The sequence below is a fragment of the Telopea speciosissima genome, chromosome 5 (assembly GCF_018873765.1).
Source record: "Telopea speciosissima isolate NSW1024214 ecotype Mountain lineage chromosome 5, Tspe_v1, whole genome shotgun sequence".
Taxonomy (NCBI): Eukaryota; Viridiplantae; Streptophyta; class Magnoliopsida; order Proteales; family Proteaceae; genus Telopea; species Telopea speciosissima.
In genome coordinates, this window is record NC_057920.1 from 21,919,471 (window position 1) to 21,946,292 (window position 26,822).

The window sequence follows — 26,822 nt, forward strand, 5'->3', positions numbered from 1 at the left end:
TGGTATATTAATATTATGAACAGTGACATGGTAGTTAGATCTTGAAATTTAAGATTATTAATGGGTCGATATTGGTCAAATTTTGTTCTAGAAAACAATCTAATAGGTTATAAGCCATATGAGAAAGAGTAGCCTTAAAAGTGATTTTGGTACCTTCTGATATTTGACTCCTTTTTTTCACCGTCAATATCAAATAATATTAATTTAATCAGGTGGTCTGTCTGAGAATCTGTGATCGTCCATCAATTTACTTGATAGTTCGAAGAATGATACTAAATTATCACAACCGCAGAACGTGGAGAGTTGAACATCCTCCTTTTTTTCTCTGACGTCCAAAGTCTACTCTCGTTAATTCTTCTCTTCTTTTTTTCTCTACAAAAATTCAATGAACAAATGAGACGGAAGGAAGGGGAGCTTCTCTGCAGATGGGCTGTCTCGCTTCTTACTCCTCTTTCTCCTCTTTGCTTTTGTTCCTGGTTCTTCTGCAACTTTCATCACTCGTTAATGGCAGAAATTTTTCTGACCCTTCTTTTACTCCTATCAGACACGATCTCTACCATTCGAGGTACGCTCGTCAATACCCATTTATGTATTTTCAAATAAGTTGCCGTTTTGCTGTTTCGGATACATTTCAAACTTTTTGTTTTTGGGAGTATAGAAGCGAAACCTGTTTCTTCATTCTGTTGCCCTTTATTTGCTTAATAGATTGAACCGCATTTCCTTTATTGACTATTGAGTTGGGTTCATCGTTGAGGTCGACAAGATATAGAGTTTATTTATTTATTTTTTAAACTTTCGTTTTTAACAGATCCTGGAATATTGTCGTGGAGAAATTTTATGCTGGCTTTTATCAAAATTTTCACTTTTTGGTTTGTTCTTATGTAATTTGGCAGTGAAGATTTGATTAAGGAAATTAAGGCTTTAGTGGGTCGTCACCCAGAGAGACTAAGTGTAAGTCATAGATTATTCATTAATTTATTATTGTTGTTCTAATGTTAGCCCAGTCATGTAGGCATTAGCTTTTTGATGGTACCAATGTATTGCTACTGTTAACAGATGGAGGCAATTAGAACTGGAAACAAGGGCTACCATGCTGAGGTCTTGGTAGTTACTTATGGACAATTTAGCAAAGAGATCAATGAAAGTTCAAAGTTTCGGATCCTTCTTGTAAGTTTTTCTAGAGCCTGCTTGTCCTGGATTACTATTTAGGCAGATCAAGCAGGATTTTTACTGCAATATGACATGGGGTGTTGGACCTCAACGCTTTCCAATTGTACAAAAAAACAGTAGGGAAAGAAACTGGGTAAATTATTTGCTTGTCTTCTTAGAACCATTGAAAAACTTTATGATTCTTGGAAAAGAAATAATTTTGATATTTATTTTACATTTGGTTGTATGTCTGAGATTGGTAAATGGCTGATGTTTTTGACAGAGGATTCCTTGTCTTCCAGAGTTTTGGTCAGCATGGAAGGGAGCTTATTACCTCTGAAGTTGCATTCAGGCTACTATCCATCATAAGCGGAGAAAAATCCATTCCCAAGATAGATCCAATTTCTTTAAACCGCACACTTGAGAAGCTTGTGATAAAGGTGGATGGATAACAATTCTTTACAAATTTTAATGAGTTCCTTTGAAAGTTCTATTCTCACCGAGTTTTACTTGCAATTACTCCATTTTTTCCATATCTGCTACCACTTGTTAGTAGCCTAGCTTTTTTTTTTCCTCCCCCCTCCCTTTTTTTTTTTTGGGGGGGGGGGGTGTTGAGTTGGAGTTAGATTTTCTGCTGCACAGGAAGCGAATAAATTCATTTTTTAAATATTGGTGAGCCAGCTTCAACACTGGACCATATTGGTCCCTTCGTGCCTGATCCTTTAATTCCTGATTAGAGCATCTGCCATGTTGCCTTCTCTGCACACTTCTTTTGCCTCATATATCATAGATTTAAATCACTTTATAAAGTTCATGTGATCATGAGATGTTACTCTGTTGTGACTGTTGAGCTTAGGCAACAAGTCCTCTTTTCTGTTAACTGCATTTGATATTGTTTTACCAATTTTCCTCATGGAAAGGATTGTTGGAGTATTGTCTTGTATATTATAGTTGCACACTTGCCCTATAATCTTGATAAGGATATGAGATATCGCACTGCAATTGTAGAATCCGACATACTGAGATATAAGTGAGTTAGATGATAATATTGAAACTCATGGTGCTGAATTTAGTATTGTGGAAAGCATTAGATGAGGATAACCAGTGCCTAGATTTGTTTCAACACATTGTAGTCGTAATTTTATTGGTAAAATTGAAAAGTTAAAGACTAGCCTTTTTAATATTTGGTTAGGGACCAACTAGAAGAATGCACTAGGTAATGACTTGCATTTATTATTTGATACATATGGAGTGGTAGTAATGTAATTCTAGATTGGTAGGAGACCAACTAGAACCAATAACCAGGATCTGCTATGGATTAGGGAAATCGGCTAGGTCAAAATATGTGAAATTGTGAAATTAGGGTTAGGGTTTGATGGTAGGGTTAGGGTAAGTTGATGTAGGGAAGTCTTCCAGTGAAGGTCTTGAGATGTTTTGTTGAGGTTGAGTGTGTAAACTAGAATGAACAATGAATTAGGTTTTGGGTTTCTAGGTTTTGGGAAAGTGGAAGAAGAGGGAATCTAGGGTTTAGGGTTGGAGTTTAGGGTAGGGTCTTGGGTTGAGTTTCCCTAAGGGTGTGATGGGTATTCGGTCCAAGTTTGGGTAGATTCTGATGGTTGGTTTGATCTGGGCAGAATTTAGGGTATGGGGAATAATGTTCAGATATGGGGGAATGTTAGGGTTTGGTCAACAGGATTAGAAGAAGAAGGGTTTGGGGATTGCGATGTGAACTTACTTGTTGACTGAAGGATTCTTGACCTTTACAGCAGAAACCAGCAGCTGATTATGAGTTTTCAAGATATTGGCTAGGGGAGAACTGGAACTAGATTAGTAATTGAATGCAGTTCGAAGGAGAGAGGCAGTGAAGGCTATCTCAGCCTGGGTATCTCACCCTCACAGCCTATCTCAGGACAGTGTTGTTTACAGAAGCGAAATTGTGTGGTAGTATGATTGGATTGGTACCTCATTGAGCAGCAGTAAGTGTTGGTTTGCCTCTACGGTTTGCCCTGTAGTTATGGCCCCAAAAGCCTTGCTACAAAGCTAGGGAGGGAGGCTTGTTCTTCTTTCAAGTGAAGAAGAAGCCCACCTCCCACAGGATAAGCCCCTTAAAGTACACTTACTGATTGACTAGCTTGAACTTCTCTTACTGCGGAACGCTATGCTCTCACTGCCAATCGCCTCTGGTTGCCTTGGAATTCCCGATAGCTTTTATCCGCGTCTCTCCCCAAACAAGCTAATTCCCACCAGCAATAGACTATTCGTGGGGGCTCAATGTGAGCTCTTAGATATTTATAGCCTTATGGCCAAAAAGAAAACAGACTCAAACTATGACTCAAAACAGGACTAGGACTTCTAACTAGGATTCAAACTTGCACTAGGAATCCTAATTAGAGATACAACTCAATAAAAGACTAATAAAAGAAATACCAAATGAAAATCTAATTAACCCTAACTTCAGTCCACAATTAATGCTGGTGTAGGGAATCTCTACACCTACCCGATGGCTACTCTACTGCTGGTGTAGGGAAGAATCCCTACACCTGTGGCTGGTTTTAAACAGCCAATTTACATCAACTCCCCCCTCTTAAAAACATTTGTCTCCAACAAATGGATGAAAGACATGTAATGCTCGTAGAGATCCGGATCAAGACGCTTGGAGTCGTTAGCGTGAATCCAAATACTCTCACTATCAGGGCGGTCCTTCCATTTGACATGGAAGGAGTAATAACTACGACCACCACGCATAGTAGTGAACTTGTTACTGCGGGAGCCAGAGAACATGCTCAGTGTTACCTTTGTCAGAATGGTGGCCTACATAAAGAGTGAGATCAACCACGTTGAAGACATTACTAATCTTCATGGATGGAGGAAGTTCAAGCATGTAGGCATTGGTCCCTATGCATTGCAGCACTTTGAAAGGACCCATCTTGCGGGGATGGAGCTTGTGATTGGCGCTAGAAGGAAGTCACTTAAGAGAAATTCGAACCATCACCAAAGCACCTGGTTGGAGCTCTACATACCGATGATGACGATCAGCCGCTGCCTTGTACCCTTCATTGTTAATAGCAATTCGTCGACGAACGTCTGCATGTACCTCTGTGATGTGCCTCTAAAACTCAACAGCTTCCACACTAACACGAACATGAGGAGGAAGAGGAATCAAGTCCACAGGGCATTTAGGTTGCAAACCCAAAACAATCTCAAATGTTGTGCGTCCAGTGGTACGATTGACAGAGCTGTTGTACGTGAACTCTGCAATATCAAGGATAGAAGCCCATGAATACGCACCACCACTTTGAAGAAGAGTTTGGCTATATGACACACATCAAATGTCTTCCGGCAGGGAATAAAATGAGCCATCTTTGAAAACCTGTCAAATACTACAAATATAGAGTCATGGCGCTCCCGTGTAGATGGTAAACCCAAGACAAAGTCCATACTGATATGCAACAAGGGTGCATGTGGCACTGGTAGAGGTGTATATAGGCTTCTATTTTGTTTATTGCCCTTAGCAAGCTGACAAGCACAACAACGTTGTATCACCTGCTGTACATTGAGCTATAGATGTGGCGAATAATATAAATCAGCAACTGCAGCATACGTCTTGCTGACCCCAAAATGTCCTCCCATACCAATGCCATGTAGTTCCCTAATGAGGTGCTGTCGAAGGGAAGTCTTAGGGATACATAAACGTGTCGCTAAGAAGAGGTATCCATCATTTAAGGAGTACTTCGGGTCAGTTCCACCTTGCTGTAACGTAGCATGAATAGGTGAAAAATTCAGAATCAGATGGGTATTCATCATCTTTAATATGTTCAATGCTGGCACTGTGAGTAGTGGAGCTGGACATGGTGAGTACTTTACGACTTAGCGGATCGGCGACCTGATTCTCTTTGCCTGCTGTGTATTTTAAAGTGAAGTGGAACTCCTAGAGATGGACAATCCATTTAGCATGCCAGTTGCTTATGGATCGTGAATGTAGATACTTGAGGGCTTCATGATTAGAGTATAGAATAAATTCCTTGCCCACAAGGTAGTGTCTCCAATATTTCAGGATCTGGATTGCTGCATATAGTTCCAGATCATGGGTAGAATAATGCCGCTTGGCTTCATTTAGTTTCTCACTGTAGAAGGCAATGGGGTGACTTGATTGCATAAGAACTCCTCTAATCCCAACATGGGATCTGTCTGTAGCTACCTCAAATATGATATCAATGTTGGGAGCCATAGAACTGGTGCCTCGGTCATCTTTTGCTTTACAAAATCATTGGTAGCAGCCGGTATCCAATGGAATTTGCCTTTGCCTTCCTTCATTCATTCAGTAATGGGTGTCATGATGCTACTAAAATTCCAAATGAAACGCCAATAGAATGATGCTAGGCCGTGGAAACTCCTGACCTTTGTAAAGGTTTGTGGTGCTGGCTAATCAACTATGCTTTGCACCTTCGTTGGATCAACTTCAACCCCTTATAAAGATATAATAAACAGGTAATAAGCAGTAATCACCCCAACGAAAAATAAAAGTGCAGCATCTAACAGTTGCACCATAAGCACTTTCCAATGAAGGCAAGTAGTAAGTAGTAATCTGCTCAAACAAAGACAGATAATAGTGCAGCTCCAACAGCAACATCAAAAGCGCTTCTCAAGGAAGGCACTTCAATAGCCCAAACCAAATGTCTCAACTAAAAAATTCCTTTGATAAATAGGCAGTATAGATTACTACAAACTAAGTAGCAGCATCAGGTTGTTGGGGACCAAACAGTATTAGGTTGTTGTAAACCAAATAAATATGCAGTGTTGTTGAATACCATCCTGTACGTGACATAGTTATCAAGGCGGGAAGGCGTCCATGGCGTTTCAGAGGGTAAAAAATCAAGGCGACACAGCCATGGCGCCAAAGGCGGCACCTTGATAACTATGGTACGTGACACTCTCATCACACGCTTCAGATGATCAAGATGCTCCTCAATGGTGTGACTGTAGATAAGAATATCATCAAAGTAAACTACAAGAAACTTGATGATGAATGGACGGAGTCCTTGTGTCATCACACGCATGAAAGTGCTTGGTGCATTTGTGAGGCCGAAGGGCATCACTTTCCATTCATATAGTCCATCCTTTGTCTTGAATGCAATTTTCCACTCATCTCCTGGGCGGATCCGAAGCTGATGGTATCCACTAAGTCAATCTTCGAAAAGATAGAAACACTAGTGAGCATGTCTAACATATCGTCAAGGCGTGGGATAGGAAACCTGTACTTGATGGTGATCTTGTTGATTGCCCTGCTATCAATACACGTAACACACCCGCCATGTACCATCTTTCTTTGAAGTAAGTAGTGCTGGAACACACAGGCTCATGCTCTCAAGTCTCAACAATAAATCCCTTTTGAAGCAGATTATCCACTTGCCTCTTGAGCTCGGCATGCTCAGTGGGGCTGAGGCGATAAGTGGGCAGATTAGGTAACACCGAACCTGGCACTAGGTCAATGGCATGTTGAATATCTCTCATAAGAGGCAGCTCATCAGGAAGATCGTTTGGTACTAGATCTGAAAAATCATCAAGTAGCTCCTTTATGGGCTTGGGATGAGTAGCAGTAGTAGCTGGCGGTACTTTTTTCATGACCAAGGCTAATATCAGTCCTGTTTCCTCGCTGGTAGTAAGGAAATCTCGGTGGGGTAAGGCAAGAAGTTGTGGCTCCATGGGTTTTGCCTTATTGGTACCTGTACTAGCATGTGGTACCTTGCTGCTTGCTCCTCCTTTCATTGGCTGCTTCTTATCAATAGTCTTCAAAATCTGATGTCGCTTCGGTTGGGCAGCTCTAAGCCTTGATTTCATCATTGGTATGTTGAGTGGATTGAGAACCAGTGGTTTCCCTTTGAATCGAAGAAACGCTGATTTTTTGTACCTCCTACCAACACATTGTTATATCATACAACCATGGCCTCCCAAGTATAACATCAGTCAAAATCATGGGAATCACATCACACCAAACATTTTCCTCGTAACAAGAAATCTTGAGTGGTACCGAGCATCGCTAATTAACCTCTAGAGTATTGCTATTGAGTAAAGATACCTTGTAGGGTTGCGGATGAGGTTCAGCTTTAAGCTTTCCTTCGATGATAAAAGCCTGAGAAACCACATTGACAAAACTCCCACTGTCCACGATCACTTATGATGTCGATGATCTGCTATCCATCAGTGTATAAAAGATACAATGTTGACGCCAATACTCCCCTTTAGATTCAGCAACCAGAATGCGTGTCACTATGTTCACCTCATAAGTATCATCAGTATCTTCCAGGGTGTTGTCATAATCTTCTCCCTCAAGGGCAGCATGAACAGCCAAATTGTCATTAAGCTGTGGTTCACACAGCTGGACATCTGGATTAGCTTCCATGGCTGCAACTGAGTTGGATTTTCCCCTTTGCGGACAGAACTTTGCATAATGACCCTCCTGTTGGCAATGGAAACACTTGTTGGTGGACTGACTACCCATGGGTGCCTTACCCCTATCCTTTGTGGTTGGTGGAGCTCAGGTAGACTATGGAGTGATCCTTCGTGGGGCAGCTTTGACTAAATCTTCAGCATCCATGGCCTTCTCAAAGCAGTGATTCAAGTTGTATATCTCAACCACACCCATCTTGTCCCTAATATCAGCCCTCAATCCCAATTTGAAAGGGATATAAGCTAATCATCACTCTCATCTACACCAGTGCGTGATAGCAAGTCATTAAATTTATCAAGATATTCCTCAACAGTTAAAGTACCTTGTCGAATAGTATTGAGCTGATCATGCAGGCGCCTCCGATAAGAAGGAGGCAGGTACTTCTCTTTGAGAATTTCTTTCATATCTGCCCAAGTAACTGGTTCCATGTGACGACGGATCAATCTATCTTCATGTGTACGCCACCAATCTCTAGCCCCTCTAGTTAGTCTAGTACTGGCCAGCTGCATCTTTCGGTCTTCAGACAACCAAAACCACTTTAAGTAATCATCTAAAGCACTCAACCAGTCATGGAAAGCAATGGGGTCTTTCCCATTATACTCTTTAAGATCCAGCTTCACCTTATGATTATCATCACAGTAATAGTGATTTCCATCATAGTCTTCTTCTTCTTCTTCAAAGGCAGGATTGTGAATGGTCCTATGTGTCTACTGTGTTGGGATCCTCTGTGGTAACCTTCGTGGATACCGATTGTCAGTGTGAGAAGCAACAACCTCAATTTGTGGCATCTGATGTGGAGGGTGAGTAGGACCTTGCTGTGACAGAATATTAACCTGTTGCTTCATTGTCTTCATATCTTCAGATAACCCTTTGACTATCTCAGCCAGTTGTTGAAGAGTGATTGGGTCACTTGTACTTGGAGTACCCATAGCTCTGATACCAAATAATGTAATTCTAGATTGGTAGGAGAGTTAGATTTAGGTTAATGAAGTAAGTGGAAGAGGAGAGGAGGTTGAAGGAAGGAGAGGAAGACAAGAAAAGAGGTTAGAGAAGGAGAGAGCAAGTTTTGGTTGTAATCGATTGTGATGGAGAGAGTTCTCCATTCACCTATATTGATTCAAACATAATAATAAAGAGAGAATTACAATCACCTCCCTAGGGAGGTACTAGAGAAATAAAGAAGAAAAAGAATTACATAATAAGACAACTAGTAAAGTAACTAGTTCCTAAACTACCCCTGTTACATGACTTCTAACACTTCTAACACTCCCCCCCAAGCTGAAGAATATATATCATGCATTCCTAGCTTGCTTAGGAGAGTACTAAACTGAGGAGAAGCAAGAGCCTTGGTGAAGATATCTGCCAACTGATCACCAGTCTTCACAAAGGGAGTGCAAATGCAGCCAGAGTCAATCTTCTCCCGAATGAAATGTCTATCAACTTCAATGTGTTTAGTCCGGTCATGCTGAACAGGGTTGTGAGCAATACTGATGGCAGCCTTGTTGTCACAGTACATCCTCATGGGTCCTTCAGTGTCAAACCCCAATTCTTGAACAAGTCTCTTGAGCCAGATGAGTTCACACACCCCATGTGCCATAGCTCTAAATTCTGCCTCGGCACTAGATCTTGCAACAACATGCTGTTTTTTACTCCTCCATGTAACTAAGTTACCTCCCACAAAGGTACAATAGCCGGAGGTAGATCTCCTGTCTGTAATGGAACCAACCCAATCAACATCTGTGAAGCCTTCCACTCTCAAGTGATTGTGTCTTGCATATAGCAGTCCTTTCCCTGGAGAGGACTTCAAATACCTCAAAATGCGATACACAACATCTAAATGGCCACTCTTGGGAGCATGAATAAATTGGCTGACAACTCCTACTGCATAAGAGATATCTGGCCGAGTCATAGAGAGATAGATAAGCTTCCCCACTAGCCTTTGATACTTCCCCGCATCAACAAGAGGAGGACCACACTCATCTCCTAGTTTATGATTCTGCTCAATAGGAGAACTTGCTGGTTTGCAACCTAGCATCCCTGTCTCTGTCAACAAATCAAGAATAAACCTCCTCTGGCATATGTTGATTCCTTTCTTGGTCCTTGATACTTCAATTCCTAAGAAGTACTTCAAGGGACCCAGATCTTTGATTTCAAATTGCTGTGCCAAATAGCTCTTCAAATTACCTATCTCAACAGTATCATTTCCTGTGACCACGATGTCATCAACATAGACAATAAGAGCTGTGATAGTACCATTACTCTGCTTGGTAAAGACGGTGTGGTCAGCTTGGCTCTGGGAATATCCATTCTTCAAAATGGCCTGTCGGAAACGCTCAAACCATGCCTTTGGTGATTGTTTGAGACCATATAGAGCCTTCTTAAGGAGACACACTTTCCCTTCAGCTGAAGGCATCTTAAAGCCTAGAGGGGTTTGCATGTACACTTCCTCTTCCAAGTCACCATGAAGGAAGGCATTCTTCACATCCAACTGATATAAAGGCCAATCTTTATTGGCAGGCAAGGATAAAAGAACTCTTATTGAGTTATGCTTGGCCATAGGAGCAAATGTCTCCTAGTAGTTAATCCCATAGACTTAACTGTATCCCTTAGCCACCAACCTTGCTTTGTATCTCTCAATACTGCCATCAGATTTATACTTGATTGTGTAGACCCATCTGCATCCAACTGGGACACGTCCCTTGGGAAGATCCACAAGTTGCCAAGTACAATTCTTCTCAAGTGCCATCATTTCCTCAGACATGGCTTGTCTCCACTTTGGGTCAGACTTAGCATCACTAACATTCTTGGGTATAGAAGCAGTAGAGAGGGCAGTAACAAAGGCACGACCTGTAGGAGAAAGTGCATCATAGGAGACAAACTGGGATATGGGATTAGTATAAGTTCTCTTCCCTTTCCTAACAACAATAGGAAGGTCCAAATCAGGTGGAGGAGAAGGAGTGTCACCTGATTGAGAGGAGTGGATCTCAGGATGTGGATCTGGATCTGGATCTGAGGAGGACTCTTGGTAGGTCTTCTTCCTTGTATTATGCAAGCCTTTACCCTTTTGGTATGTAATGTGGTAATCCTTTTCCTTACCAGAACCACTTTCAACAACCAACTCAGTATTTCCCCCTGGTTGATCATCAATCTCAACCACATCTATAGTCCTGTGTTTTCCAATGTCAAGCATAAAGGGAGATGTAGATAGAGGGGAAAGAAAGAAGTCATCAGCAGCCTGTTCACTCCCACAATGCTCCCCCTGAAGAGGATGCTGGGAAGGGACAAAGAAAGGTACAGACTCAAGAAAGGAAACATCCTTAGAAATGAGACAGCGCCGGGAGGATGGGTGATAACATTTGTAACCCTTGGTAGTAGAAGAGTACCCGAGGAAGAGACACTTGAGAGCTTTGGGATCAAGTTTGGTGCGAGCAGATTTATTGACATGCATATAACAGACACAGCCAAAGACTCTCAGAGGAAGAGAGAAAGCAGAGACCTTGGGAGATAAGGTGTCCAAGGGAGATTTGAAGTTAAGAAGCTTGGTAGGCATACGATTGATGAGAAAGGAGGCAGTGAGAAGAGCCGCAGACTGAAGGTCTTGGGAACATGCATGCCAAATAAGAGACTACGGGTAACTTCCAATAAATGGCGATTTTCCTCTCAAGAACCCCATTTTGTTGGGGCGTGTCAACACACGCTAGCTGATGGATAATGCCATGAGTAGTAAAAAAGGATTGAAGACCACCAAACATGTACTCCCCCCCTTTGTCAGATCTGACAATTTTAATTTTCGTCTCAAATTGGGTAAGGATCATTTGATAGAAATTCTGAAAGGCTTCACAAACATCACTCTTATGTTTCAGAAGAACAGTCCATGTGGTACGTGAATAATCATCAACAAATGACACAAAGTAATGATAGCCAAATAGAGAAGTAGTAGGGGAAGGTCCCCAAACATCAGTGTGTATAATATGAAAAGGAGCAACAGTTCTATTACCATGATAAGGATAGGAAGACCGACAATGTTTAGCAAACATACATGGTTCACATTGAAAAACATGAGAGGGGGCAATAGAAGAAAATAAGTGAGGTAATTGTTTCCTCATTACAACAAAAGATGGATGGCCAAGACGCCGATGCCATAACATAACAGAATCCACAGAACTACTATCATGACGGCCACAGACATAGGATTGAGCTGTGGGCAAAAAAGGGTAAAAAAAAGTAAAGGCCTTGCTCCTCATGTCCACTACCAATAATCCTCTTTGTCACCAAATCCTGAAAAAGGCAATGAGAAGGAAAAAATGTGACACAACAATTGAGAGATTTCGTCAAATGACTCACAGATAAAAGGTTCAGTGTAAGGTTAGGGACATGAAGAACAGAATTAAGAGAAATAGATGATGTCACAGGGATATTACCCTTACCAGAGATGGAGGAAAGGGAGCCATCAGCTACCCTAACCTTATCCTTACCAGAACAAATGGTATAGGAATCATGATAACAAGATGTACCAGTCATGTGGTCTGTGGCACCAGAGTCAGTGACCCAAGACGGTGCGGCAGAGGAAGACGAAGTGGAGACCTGTAATGCTGAGGAGGATGAGGAACCAACCACACTAGATGTAGAGGACCTGCTCAACTGTGAAACAACCCTGCGGACCACTGCATCCATAAAGGTAGAGTCATCCTGTGGAGCATCAGCCTCAGTCGTCGCAGAATGAGCTCGAGCTCCCCCTCTACGGCCACCACGACCACGGGTACCGGGGGGGCGACCATGAAAAGACCAACACCTATCCTTGGTGTGGCCAGTTTGCCCACAATGATCACACTTGAATCTGTCTCTGCCAACTCCACTGGCACTAACTGTCTCTACAGTACTGGCTTCTTCCCTGTTAGGCCCTTGGCCTCTACCACCTCCACGGGTGTCCCGAAGAGAGCTGGAATTAAGGGCAGATCTCTCATGAGAAGAAGCAGGTGCTGCCATAGTAAGCCGCCGTGTCTCCTCACTCTGTAGGTGACTGCAAACCTCACTAAGAGAAGGGAGAGGAGACCGGCCCAACAGTTGGAGTCTAACTGGCTCATAATCAGGATTCAGACCACTAAGTAAAGAAAATACACGCTCTTTTTCAAGTGTCTGATACACCTTAGCCTCATCTTCTGGGTTGGTCAAATGAAGGTCCTTGTAGTGGTCATACTCCTCCACAAGACCAAGGAACATACTATAGTACTCAGAAATAGTCCTATCACCTTGCTTCAAGGAGTGAATTCTTTGATGGAGCTGATAGACTTTGGCAGTGTCACCAACTCTATCATAGGCTACAGAGACACTATCCCAGATAGCTTTGGCAGTCTCCTTCCTTATAAACCTTCTCCCAATCTCAGGCTTCATGGAGAAGATTAACCATGTCATAACTGTGGAATTTTTGGTTTCCCATTTCTCAAAGGTGGGTGAACTAGCCTCAGGAGCCTTGATAGTACCTGTGATATATCCAAGTTTTCCCCTACTCCTAAGAGAGAGTCTCACAGAGTGTGACCAATCCAAGTAATTGGTACCATCGAGCTTCACAAAAGAAATCTGTTGGTGAGTGTTCTCATAAACCAACTGAGGAGCTATTGAAGGGGGCTGTGAATCAGCCGAACCAAGCTCAGAAGACTCAGTACCAGGCATCATGTAAGGGAAATGGTACTTGACCATAAACCAGATAAACAACAGCAAATGGGGAGTATAAACTCAACCCAAAAAAAAAGTTCCCAACACAAAAAAGAGGACTCCAGCCAAGAAGAGCTTCACCCTAACACTCTCTCCAGAGTAAAATAGCTCACACAAGCTTCAAGATTGCAAATACAGATGTGCATAATCATCTCTCAAACCAAACAAGGAGTCCAATGTACCCTAAATGTAAGAACAACAGGGTTTACCTGAGTAGAGGAAGAACACCATAAACTGAGTTGTGCTCAACAAGGAGATACAACCATCAATGAAGGACACCAGAGGCTGAGAGAGGATCCTTTTACGATTCTAATAGGCCACTCCAATCACCAAGTTCATCCCCAAATAAGGAGAAACCAAGGTCTGCAGCCTGCAGCAGCGGAAAACAGAGCAGAAACTGGATCTCGCGAAAAGGAGCTGTGCTCAGATTGGGTCTTCAAGCAGCAAGAGGAAGCACAAGGTACTTAAAGAACATCCTTGGGCGATTCTAGAGAGCTATTCCAATGCTCAAACACATGCTGGAAGAAGGAGATACAAAGGCTGCAATGGGAAGCTGGCGGTAATCCTAGAGCAGGCCAGAAATGGCTTCAAATCTTCAAATGAGCTGCATCAAGGCTTAAACAGCAGCTGTAATGGCTAGAATAGATCACCCTGAACCTATTCCATAGTATTATCACAGATTCTTTACATAAGAGGCTTCTCCTTGAAATCCTTTATGACCTAGGATATCAAAGAGAAGGAAAGAATGGAAACAGGGAGGTGGATTCGACTCTCTGATACCAAGTTAGATTTAGGTTACTGAAGTAAGTGGAAGAGGAGAGGAGGTTGAAGGAAGGAGAGGAAGACAAGAGAAGAGGTTAGAGAAGAAGAGAGCAAGTTTTGCTTGTAATCGATTGTGATGGAGAGAGTTCTCCATTCACATATATTGATTCAAACATAATAATAAAGAGAGAATTACAATCACCTCCCTAGGGAGGTACTAGAGAAATAAAGAAGAAAAAGAATTACATAATAAGACAACTAGTAAAGTAACTAGTTCCTAAACTACCCCTGTTACATGACTTCTAACACTTCTAACAAGGAGACCAACTAGAACCAATAATCAGGATCTGCTATGGATTAGGGAAATCAGCTAGGTCAAAATATGTGAAATTGTGAAATTAGGGTTAGGGTTCGATGGTAGGGTTAGGGTATGTTGATGTAGGGAAGTCTTCCAGTGAAGGTCCTGAGATGTTTTGTTGAGGTTGAGTGTGTAAATTAGAATGAACAGTGAATTAGGTTTGGGGTTTCTGGGTTTTGGGAAAGTGGAAGAAGAGGGAATCTAGGGTTTAGGGTTGGAGTTTAGGGCAGGGGCTTGGATCGAGTTTCACTAAGGGTGTGATGGGTATTCGGTCCAAGTTTGGGTAGACTTTGATGGTTGGTTTGATCTGGGCAGAATATAGGGTATGGGGAATGATGTTCAGATATGGGGGAATGTTAGGGTTTGGGGATTGCAGTGTGAACTTACTTGTTGACTGAAAGATTCTTGAACTTCACAGCAGAAACCAGCAGCTGATTATGAGTCTTCAAGATATCGGCTAGGACAGAACTGTGGAACTAGATTAGTACTTGAATGCAGTTCGATGGAGAGAGGCAGTGAAGGCTATCTCAGCCGGGTATCTCAACCTCACAGCCTATCTCAGGACAGTGTTGTGTGCAGAAGCAAAATTCTTAATTCATTAAATCGTGGGGGCTCAATAGGAGCTCTTACATTTTTATAGCCTTAAGGATGAAAAGAAAGCGGAAAAGCGAACTCAAACTATGACTCAAAACAGAACTAGGACTTCTAACTAGGATTCAAACTTGCACTAGGAATCCTAATTAGAGTTACAACTCAATAAAAGACTAATAAAAGAAATATACCAAATAAAAATCTAATTAACCCTAACTTCAGTCTACGATTGATGCTGGTTTAGGGAATCCCTACACCTACTCGATGGCTACTCTACTGCTGGTGTAGGGAAGAATCCCTACACCTGTGGCTGGTTTTAGACAGCCAATTTACATCAGGTAGATATAATTTGCTCACTAGGCTAGCTTCTGATGATGGCCCTGGAGGCTGGAGCCAAAAGAATACAACAGCAACTTATCTTTTTTGACCCTACCTTTTCGTAAATTTAACTTTGCAACTTATCTTTTCTGACCGCACTTTTCCGTAAATGTAATTTCTTGTCAACTTTCATTTTCCTACTCTCAGTTCTTATGAAGGACGTCTGTTGTTTCATTTTTATTCAATTATCTTATGTATCCTGCTTGATTCTGTTTCTGAAGCTTGTTCAATTCTTATACTTCAGTGTTTGACAGTTCCCAAAATAATTTGTGACATAAAACATTTGGGTGTGGCTGAACCATATCTGGCATGGATGCAGTCCTGTTGTTTCTTGTCAATACAGACCATAAAATTTGAACAATTTCTGTGCCATAGTCTATATTTTCTGTCATTTTATTAAAGAGTATGCTTTAGGGCACACAGGTGCTCCAGGAATCCTCATATCTTTCAAAATTTCAGGTGGTGCCAATGGAAAATTTGAATGGCCGCAAACTTGTTGAGGAAGGTGACCTTTGTGAGAGAAGAAATGGTTAGACAATCCATTTCATTGATTTAAATACATACAATATTGTGATTGCTTGTCAAGATATTCCAATGCTTAATTTTCTGTTGTTTCACAGGAAGGGGGGTTGACCTCAATCGAAATTGGAGTGTAGATTGGGGAAAGAAAGAGAAGGTTAGTTTTGCTCTATTACAATCATTTTCTCCAATTGTTTGCTTGCCACTTGGGTTGGTCCTACACTTACGTAACAGGGTGTTTCATGGACCAATTGACTTGAGCTACAGTGAGCTTGTTATTTGCCACTTGCTCAAGAACTGAATATTTTCCCTCTTTTGCTTACTGGTCCACTTCCTCATTTGGATTATTTTTTTCATTTCAATACAATGGAGGAATTATTGAAGGCAATACATTTATTTTTCCTTTTTCATCTTTTGATTTTATTTTTAAAATTATATATTTGTTTTAAATTTAGGATTATGATCCATATGAAGAAAATCCAGGAGTGGCTCCTTTCAGCGAGCCTGAGACTCAGATAATGCGGGAAATCTCCAAATCATTTAATCCACACATTTGGATTAATGTGCACTCTGGAATGGAAGTAAGTAATGCTTGCTTATCTTATACTCCTTTTCTACTGATTTTGTTACATGTTTCTTACCGGTTTTTTCAATCCAACTCTTGTGAGACATTGAGTTACTGAGTTAAAGTTAATGGAGTTTTGTAGGTTAAACCCATCACATCCATTGCTAGAATGTACTGTAGATATGAAGCAAATTTGGGGATTTATATTCATAGTTGTCATGGTATCTCAGCGACCCAAGGCGTTGGAGAGGGTCCAAATTTTAGGCAACCAAGGCATTCATGGTGCCCGCCGAGGCGACCAAGGCACCCAAGTCGGCCAAGGCGCCTGGACGCCTAGGCGACGCCTAGGTGATGCCTTGACAACTATGTTTATATTATCTGAGTCCTCCTCCCCCCCCCCCCCCCTTTTGTTTTTCCGTTTCTCTTTTTGTTTCTCTTTAATTTCTGCACTTGTTTGACTTCTTTAATCATCACAGATAATTCATTGTTTAAATGTGCTCTCTCTCTCTCTCTCCCCTGATGAATTTCTCATTTTTCTTAATCATGACAACCTATTTGGAGTTTCCAAAACACAGAATGGCTCAAAACAAGAAAAGGGAAGAAGAAACTTTTTAATAAAGTGTCAATGGAACGGGATTTATTCCCAAGCCTCCCCCCTCCCCCACAAAAAAAAATGGAAAAAAAGAAGCATTTATTGAGTAAAGATACCTTAGTGAAACATTATAGGTAGATGCATTTGTATTTTTAAAGATAGGTTCACCAAGATAGGTTGATGAATGAGTACCACCAATTGTTTCCTTGAAGCTAATATTGTCTGCCTACTATAAATTTCTAATGTTCGTATATTCTATGTATTTTTTAGTTTTCAAATATATATGGACAGTAGTGTTAATGGTAGCATTGCAACATATGATCCAACCAAAGATCCTGCTAAGAAGGCCAACTCAAAAGATCCTAGCTGGAAGTATGGATATTGACTAGATGTTACAAACAAGAACTTAGTTCGATGTTTACTTTGTGGGAAGGATGTCAAAGGAGGAATTAAAAGATTTAAGCAACACTTGGTTGGTGGCTTTGGAGATGTAGCCAAGTGTACAAAAACAAAAGCAGAGATTAGTAGGGAGATGCATGAGGCTATAGTACATTATCAGAAGAGGAATCTAGATCTTTTAGATTATAAATTACGATGTTGATCTCCATCACCACCAAGGAGAGTTACCTGTAGAGCTGGAAAGTGGAGGGGAAGTGCAGTTTGATGCCAGTAAGCCCCCAACTAGAGAGTCCTAAGCTTTTGGAAGATGTAACCTTATCCCAAGGTCTGGGACAGCAGCTAAAAGGAATAAAACTGCCGTAGATACATCAGTTAGGGGACCCATGGATGCTTTTTTAGATGGACTCCTGTAGAAGTGGTTACTGAGAGGCGGTCTAAAGGTCTTACACTGACAACAATAGAGAACTACTTAAGATCCGATGCAGAAAGAAAGAAGACTTCTTATATTGCAAGATGGTTTTGTGAAGTTGGCATCTCATTCAATGCAACAAAATTGATGAGCTTTGAGTAGATGGTCGAAGCCATTGGGCAGTTTGGGTCAGGACTTAAGCTTCCTTCTATCATGAGTTGAGAGTATCATTTTCAGAGGATGAAAAGAATGGAATTAATGAAATCAAGAAGAAATAAGAAGAGTATTGGAAAAAAGTAAAAAATATGGATGTACTCTCATGTCTGATGGGTGGACTGACAAAAAAGGAAGACACCTGATTAATTTTCTTGTCAATTGTCTGCTGGAGGACTTATTTTATGGGTTCTGTAGATGCATCTAGTGAGGTTCAAAATGCACATATGTTATTTCAGTTGCTTGATAGCAAATTGAAGAAATAGGCTAGGACAATGTGGTATAAGTAATGACAGACAATACAATTAATTATGTTGCAGTAGGTAGATTGTTGATGGAGAAGAAGCTGTATTGGACATCTTGTGCAGCTCATTGTTTGGACCTGATATTGGAGGACATTGACAATTTGAGAACATATAAGGGAGTAATAGTGAAGGCAAGAAGAGGCACAAGCTTTATTTATATGTATACTAAGCTTCTTGATGCTATGAGGAAAAAAAACAAATGGGATGAACCTAGTGAGGGCTTACAAGGTTTGCCACTTCATTCCTAATACTACAAAGTTTGTTAAGACAGGATGCCTTAAGGCAATTGTTTTTTTTTCCTGCTGATTGGAAGAATTCCAAGTTGTTTTTGATTCTCGTTGCTTATCAAGAATCAACACTTTAAGAAACATTAAGAGACCAGAATAAATACTTTAAATTCTTTCAATCATTATAAACAAATTGCCAATGTCCTAACACAAGATGCCTAACTACCTATACTAGGCGTCCTAGGCACCCAAGGCGGGCGCCTTTTCATGTTAGACCAAGTTGGCGGTTGCCCAAGCTTCAGACAACCACCTAGACACCTTGGTGACGCATTGACAAATATGTTCTTATGTCTTGAATGTTGCTTAAAGCGTTTATTCTTGTGTCTTGATGTTGCGTAAAGCGTTGATTCTTGAAAAACAACGATAATCAGAAACAACTTTGAATTCTTCCAATCATCAGAAACAAACAATTGCCTTAAGGCATCCTTGTGCCTAACAAATTTTGTAGTATTAGGAATGAAGTGACAAACCTTGTAACACTAACCTTCACTAGGTTCATCTTGTTGGGGAAAATGCAATCCTACCCATTTAAACCTCTAGTGATGTTTTGATGACAACAAACAAATGAATTGATCTAACGTATGTCTTCAAGAATGCTTATAATGCTTAAACAAGTCAAATCAAGGAGACAAAAGAAAGAAGGCTAAACAAGAAGTTCAAAGCCAAGTCAAGTCAAGATTTGCAAAGACAAGCCAAGACAAACCAAGACAAGGCAAGACAAGCCAAGACAAGAAGATTGAAGAATCAAGGCTTAGCCAAGACTCAAGTTAAGAATGAAGATGTCCGAGTACACCTAGCTCACACAAAGCATGCTTGTAATTGCATACATATTGCATTTAATTCATGATCATTAGAGACCATAGGAGGTGACACTTTAACCTACAAATTGACCTTAAAATACTGGGTTTTTATTTTAGAACCAACGGCCGAAGACAGACTGCCAAAAATAGTCAAAACAGTCTGACGGTCGCACCTGATGGTCAACCATCAGAGATAGGGCTCTGCGATAGGCAGTTACAGAAAGCCTGACGTTTTAACCGTTAGAGCTTAAGGTTGACTGGGAGCTGACGATCGCCAGTTGGTCGACTATCAGTCAACCGTCAGACTCCAACGGCTAGTTTTTCCCAATGGTCATATTTTGAAGGTCGACCGTCAGAGGTCAAAAAATAGCCGTTAGAGCTTTTTGTCACATGCTCAAATGCACACTTTTTGAGGCCTATAAAAGAACACCTTGCCTAGCCTTAATGAAATGGACTACAGTCCAAAAGAGCACTTTTTGAAGTGAAAAGAAGTCAATATGAAACACAATTCCCTATGTTCTTGAGTCAACTTTGAAGAGAGAAGTCTCCATCACATCATTGATTCAAGCTTTCAAGTCTCATATTCTCCCAAGGAGTGCATCATCAACTAAAGCTTTACTTATCAAAGGAGAATCATTTAGAGTGAGCATTCATTGCATTCATCTCATTCTCACTCGCAAGGAGTAAGTGTCACACTCCTTGCTTAGGTAATCCTAAACTTTTTATTGTAATTGTTTTTGTTTTTCTTACTCTTGAGTTTGGTGAAACTCTTGATGAGCAAGGTTTTGCATTGAACCTAGACTGTATTTTTTTTTTTGGATGAATAAATATTAAAGTACGAAGAAAAAAGAAGGAATATACAAGCCCAAAGGCAAAGTTGAAGCTAGGAACTAGCTAGGGCGCAAAATGGATAGAGGGAGACCCCAGGAGACAACAATGAGCCTGTTCCTTGGGGTGTCATTCACATCCGAGGGGGGGAGGGATTTGATCTTAGATGAAACATCGAAGAAGATGGCTAGACTGTACTTAGGTTGTGCAAGGATCCTCTTATCCTTAAAAGAGATAGGATTCTCTTATCCTTAGAATAATGATTGTTCTCCACCTATTGTACTGAAAGGGAAGCTCTAGTGGAATTCTCTCAAGGTTGAGAGGAGTGGATGTAGATTTGAAGAATCGCATCACTATAAAATCTTTGTCTCTATTTGTGTGATTGTGTTTATCTCTTCACTTGATTTACAATTGTTTTATATTCTAACTTCAAGCAAGTCTAAATTCACAATTAATTATAAAGAATCGAAAAAGAGGCAAATTCCGCTAGAATTAATAGGTTAATCTACACATCTCATTTGTTTTTTTTTCTTTCTTTCTCATAGTATCAAAAAGCTTAGTGTGCCTATAAATAAAGCTTGTAACTCTTCTTGCCTTTACTATTTCTCCCCTATATGTTCTCAAATTGCCAATGTCTTCCAATATCAGGTCCAAATATTGAGCTGCATAAGGTGTCCAATACAGCTTCTTCCTCTTCTCCATTAACAATCTACCAATTGCAACATAATTAGTTGCATTGTCTGTCACTACTTGTACCGCATTGTCCTTTCCAATTTCTTCAATTTTGCTATCAACCAATTGAAATAACATATATGCATTTTGAAGCTCACTGGATGCATTTACAGAACCCATAAAATAAGTCTCTCAATGGACAATTGACAAGGAAATTAATCAGATGTCTTCCTTTTTTGTAAGTCCACTCATCAGACATGAGAGTGCATCCATGTTTTTTCCACTCTTCATATTTCTTCTTGATTCCATTAATTCCATTCTTTTTATCCTCTAAAAATGGCACTCTCAACTCATGATAATGAGGCTTAAGTCCTGACCCAAACTGCCTAATGGCTTTGATCATCTCCTCAAAGCTCATTAACTTTGATGCATTGAATGAGATGCCAGCTTCATAAAATCATCTTGCAATATAAGAACAAGTCTTCTTTCTTTCTGCATCAGATCTTAAGCGGTTTTTTATTGTTTTCTGAGTAAGACCTTTAGACTGCATCCCAATAACCACTTCTTCAGGAGTCTGCCTAACAAAAGCATCCATCGGACCCTTGTCTAATGCATCTATGGAAGCTTTATTCCTTTTAGCTGCTGTTCCAGAGCTTGGGACAAGGTTACATCTTCCAGAAACTTGGGACTCTCTAGTTGGAGGCCTACTGGCATCAGACTGCACTTCCCCTCCACTTTCCAACTCTACAAGTAACTCTCCTTGGTGGTGATGGAGATCAACATCGTAATCATCATCTAAAAGATCTAGCTTTTGATTACGTATTATAAACTCATGCATCTCCCTACTAATCTTTGTAGTTGTTTTTGTGCACTTGGCTACATCTCCAAAGCCACTGACCAAGTGTTGCTTAGGTCTTTTAATTCCTCCTTTGACATCCTTCCCACAGAGTGAACATCGAACTAAGTTCTTGTCTGTAACTTCTGCCCAATATCCATACTTCCAGCCAGGATCTTTTCACTTGGCCTTCCTAGCAGGATCATTGGTTGGATCATATGCTGCACTGTTACGACTAGCACTACTATCCATGTATATTTGAAAACTTAAAAAGGAAAAAAAAAAGAGCAGAGAACAAGCATATGAATGTAAGAAATTTATGGCAGGCAGACAATATTTGTTTTGAGGAAACAATTGGTGGTACTCATTCATCAACCTATCTTACTAAATACAGATGCATCCACCTATAATGTTTCACTAAGACATTACCAACAAACAGAGGAGAGAATACATAAATTGGTAGTCTAGTACAGAGAGGGTGGGTGGGGAATTTCTTTCTATTTTCTGTTAAACAAGTTTTATAATAATGAGGAATCCCACGCCAAACAATAGAAGTTGTAATGAACTAATTAAACAAAAATCACCAATAAGAAGCAAACAGAGAACACAGACAATGACAAGAAGCAAGAAATAAAGTCATACACACATGGGGGTGGGGAGCACTGAGAAGAAGGAATAAATCAGGAAAAAAAATGACAGTTGAGAAAAAAAGACAAATAAAAAATAGGGGGGAGGGAGCATTGTGAAGAAGACAAGAAGTAATTAAAAAATGGAGATGGGGACGCGGGAGAACAGACAAGAAGGAATTAAAAAAAAAGAATCGAGTTGGGGAGAGCTGACAAGAAGAAAAGGAATGAATAAAAGAAGGTGGGGGGGGGGACACTAAGAAGAAAAGGACGATGAAATTGAAGAAGGTGGGGGTTGGGTCTGTAGGAAGAATGAATAGAAGGGGAAAAAACATGGGTGGGACTTGGTACGAACATAAACGAGTTGAAGAGCAGAGGAAGAAGCGAAAACAGAAAAAAAAATAGGTCCAACCTGTGAAGAACCGAGAAGAACAGCAGCAAAGGAGGAAGAATAAAGAAAGAAGAATGAAAAAAAAAAAAAAAAACTACTGTTAGAAGAAATGTGGAGAAAGAGGACAAGATGTAGCTCAGACTTGGAGGAAGAAGACAACGCCGGTCGGAGAGGACTCTCGGAGGAAGAAGATGCCGCTGGACGGAGGACTCTCGGAGGAAGAAGATGCCACTGGTAGGAGGAATCTGAATCGCACAGACGCAGTTAGGGTTTTCTACTTCTCAACTCCCACTTCTCACTTGTACTGTTTCTTCATTCTTTTTCCTCTTTTTTAGGATTTTGTATTTTTTTTCTATTGCAGTTGATGATTCAATGCTTCTCAGTAATTCTACAACCTGTACACAAACCAATAGAAAACTAAGAAACAACATTAATAATTATCACACAAACACACACACACAAAAAAAAAAAAACATAAGAACAAAAGATCCAATACATCTCAGAGCTTTGAAAACCTGTATGTAAAACCAATATGAAAATTAGAAACATTAATAATAATTATTACCCCCCCAAAAAAATTACCAAATAACATAAGGCGCCCGACTACCTATACTAGGTGTCGTAGGCACTCAAGGTGACACCTTGGAGACCAAGGCATGCGCCTTTTCATTTTAGAGCAAGTTGGCGGTTGTCCAGGCTCCAGAAAACCGCCTGGACGCCTAGGCAATGCCTTGACAACTATGAACTCATGATTTAAAAAGAAACAGTAGATATATCATGTGCAGGAAAGGTGAAACAGGAAAATTGATTTGGAGAGAAAAGGAAAGAGAAGAGTAGAAGAAAGGTAAGATTAAGAGAAGAAGATAAGAAGAAGGGAAGGCTCAAGGGATATGAGGATATAACCTTGGAATGAAGACCAAGGCCTGCAGGAATGGCTTAGCCACCAATCCCAACCTGTTGAATCACCACAACAAGGATGGAGCTTCATCACCACTGTCCAAGGAACAGCATCACCGCTCTACCAAAGTGGCAAAAACCAAATTTCTCAATACTCAAATTTTATGGGAGGTATTTGGCCCCTCTCCTTTATAACTAACACTAATCCCGTATAGACCTTAAATCCCTAATATTTGGGCTTCATAATATTGGCCCATTACAATGGTTAACCCAAAAATACCAAGTCCATGACTCATATAATCTATTAGACACTCAAAATTAAACATATTGGTCAGTCTTGGACCAGTCCAATGTCCTGGTTTACTGCTGGCCTTTTTGTTCTTTTTGAACTGCATCAATTAAGGGTGACAACAAACATATTTTTGCATGAGGTTGAAGGGTGAAACGGGTCTATATATCCTTGACCGCATTTAGTTGGTACAAGGCTTAATTGAGTTGGGTTGAGTCAAGTTCATTAGTAAGTAAATTCTCAATTTGATATCCTATCAGTACTTGGATATGGGTCAGCTAGTATTGCGAGTTTCTGATAATCCAGTTTAAGATTTCACTGGCAAGAAACCAATGCAGGGGTTGGTATGAATGAAATTGATTAAAAATTGTTAAAAAGATGGAGAAAAGAATATCATTAATTGAGAGCAGAAAGTAAAGGAAAAAAATTGTTTGTGGAAGGCGGGTTGCATAAGCGTGAGCAAAGTGAAAATTTAAAATATAGATTTTAATAAAAGTCTGATGAAGAGAGAGAAAGGTGATCAGTTTGGAAGAGGACAGTGCTGGTGAGAATGGGAGAAATCACATTTGTGGAAGGAACTCTATGATTATATAAATATAAAAAGGAAATTTAGGGGATGCATACATGTGTAGTCCCCTTATTTTGATATGGATTCTGAATATAACTGTGTTGCTCAGAGGTTCTTTATTTCTAGATTTTCTCTTTGTTTCTTGTTATTCTTTCTCTTTCTTTTTCCCTTTGATTCTCTTCTTGAGATTATCTTTGAATGATTACATTCTTATGTCAAAGTTGCTTTGCCCAGGCTCTCTTCATGCCATATGACCACAGAAACACAACTCCAGATGAATCGAGTTCAGATATAATGAGAATGATGCTCAAAGACTTAAATCGTCTCCACTGCCACGACCGTTGCATAATTGGGTCAGGAGGCGGCTCTGTTGGGTTGGTATCAATTATAATGAGAATGTAGATAGTAAGATGATATTCCGATAATTTAAAGTGATTATTGAATAAAACTAATAATTTGACTTCCATTTCCTCGACTTCCCATGATAGTAAAATGATCAGAATGGATCCGGTGCTTTGACCATTTACTCAAAAATTTGAATTTGTCTTAGCATTTGAACAGAACCGAAACCCTTTTGAAGAATCCTTATTCTTCCTTTTGGAAAAATAAATAAATTTAAGAGCAGTAGAAGACCATGTTCCTATTTATTTATATTTGACAAGTATTTGTTTTTTTTCCTTAATTCAAGATTATTCCAGATTTTCCCTCTTGTTTTCCTTAAGCTATGCCTCCATCATTCTTCTTATTTCTTTTCTTATCAAATAAATGGAAGTATAGAGTTCGGCATTCTTTTCATACATTAGTGTAAATCTGTCATTCAAGTTTTTGTTCAACTGTATTAGCAAGTTAGCATTGCAGGCCTTTCTAAAATTTTGCCAAGAATTGGAATTCAGAAATAATGGATAATCCTAAAAACAAAAACAACATAAATATCTCGAATAGTGATGTTAATAAATTCAAGTTTCAGGTCCAAGGAGTCAGCAATCCGTTATGTTTTAACCAGGTTCTATTTGCAATCAAGAGTGTCTACATTGTACACCACTGATTGCAGGATACTAGGTCTTGAACCCTGGAGCTACCCCTTGGGTACCCAGTTCCATTATTTTGGCATTTTGCCCTCAAGTATTTCTTTCTTCATTTTCATATATATTTGGGAAAAAGAATGCTGCTTGGTTGTGCGCCCCTATGCCCGGATACAGGGTTGACAAAATGACCACCCCGCCCCCCCATGTTGGATGCCTGGGCATGTGTTCCTATTGGCCCCCACAATGGCGCAGGAGCTATGCGACCAAGCATTGTTCGCTCTCCTTTCATAGTTTTAATGGATTCTCCGTGGGCATGTGTTTCTAAGTCCTACATAATTTCAGGTATCTGGCTCATGGGACTGCCACAGATTACATGTATGACATAGCCAAGGTGCCCATGGCATTCACGTTTGAGGTCAGAATGACAGGCACTTTCTACTTAGTTGCTCCTTGAGGGATTCATCCATGGAGAACTTATCTATTTATGTCTCTGTTTTACAGATCTATGGAGATGGAGAGGCCTCATCAAAAGACTGCTTTAAAATGTTCAACCCAATTGACCTGACCACGTTCAATGTATGTGATTCATTTTTAAAACAGATGCTCATGCTTTCCTTCTAATTGCCTAACAGTCTCATCATATTTTCCTTTGCGGCTTCATGGGTTTCAGAGGGTTATCAACGATTGGTGTGCTGCATTCTTGACGATTTTCCAGAAGGGGCCGCGCATTCTAGGATTCCTTTCAGGGTCTTCAGGCAGTAATTTAGAGGAATGGATATCCATAGATGATTATTTAGATGGGTACTTGATGGAGAGGAGCAGTAGGTATGGGAAGAAGAAGGAGGTTCTTGAACTTGGGATGCAGGAGATAAGGACTTATTTCAGGCTCTTTCTACTATCTTCAGTGCTCTTGTTGTTCATGTTCTGTTCTAGGATTTCAAAGACAAAGTATAGCAGACCAGTAGTTTCTGGCTTACCACTCTGATTTTTTCTTTTTTACACAGGCTGATTTATTTGACTGATGACTTGGATAGTGCAGGGAAGAGGTGGGAAGGGGAAGGATTTTGGTAAAGTTTTTTCTTTTTCAACAGTAGCAGAATCTTGAACTTAGGGCTCTGCATGTTAAGTTCATATTGTTGTAGCTTACACACCAGATATTAGGATAAACAATTGTTCACCCATAATGAAAATATTCTGATTTTGT

The 26,822-nt window shown here is 40.3% G+C and overlaps 1 protein-coding gene across 2 annotated transcripts; it reads left to right on the top strand.

The window, feature by feature from the left end:
- Positions 1-291: 291 nt before the first annotated feature.
- On the top strand, positions 292-26,822 carry LOC122662707 (mast cell carboxypeptidase A). Of its 2 annotated transcripts, none has more exons than XM_043858415.1 (11): positions 292-565; positions 894-951; positions 1,057-1,167; positions 1,452-1,589; positions 15,858-15,927; positions 16,019-16,074; positions 16,373-16,498; positions 24,828-24,967; positions 25,961-26,033; positions 26,120-26,194; positions 26,289-26,822. In XM_043858415.1, the coding sequence occupies exons 1-11, from the start codon at positions 426-428 to the stop codon at positions 26,601-26,603; spliced, it is 1,302 nt and encodes a 433-aa protein (XP_043714350.1). In that variant the 5' UTR covers positions 292-425; the 3' UTR covers positions 26,604-26,822. The 2 variants fall into 2 exon arrangements, with proteins under 2 accessions (XP_043714350.1, XP_043714351.1); XM_043858416.1 differs by having other exon boundaries at positions 482-565; positions 1,433-1,589.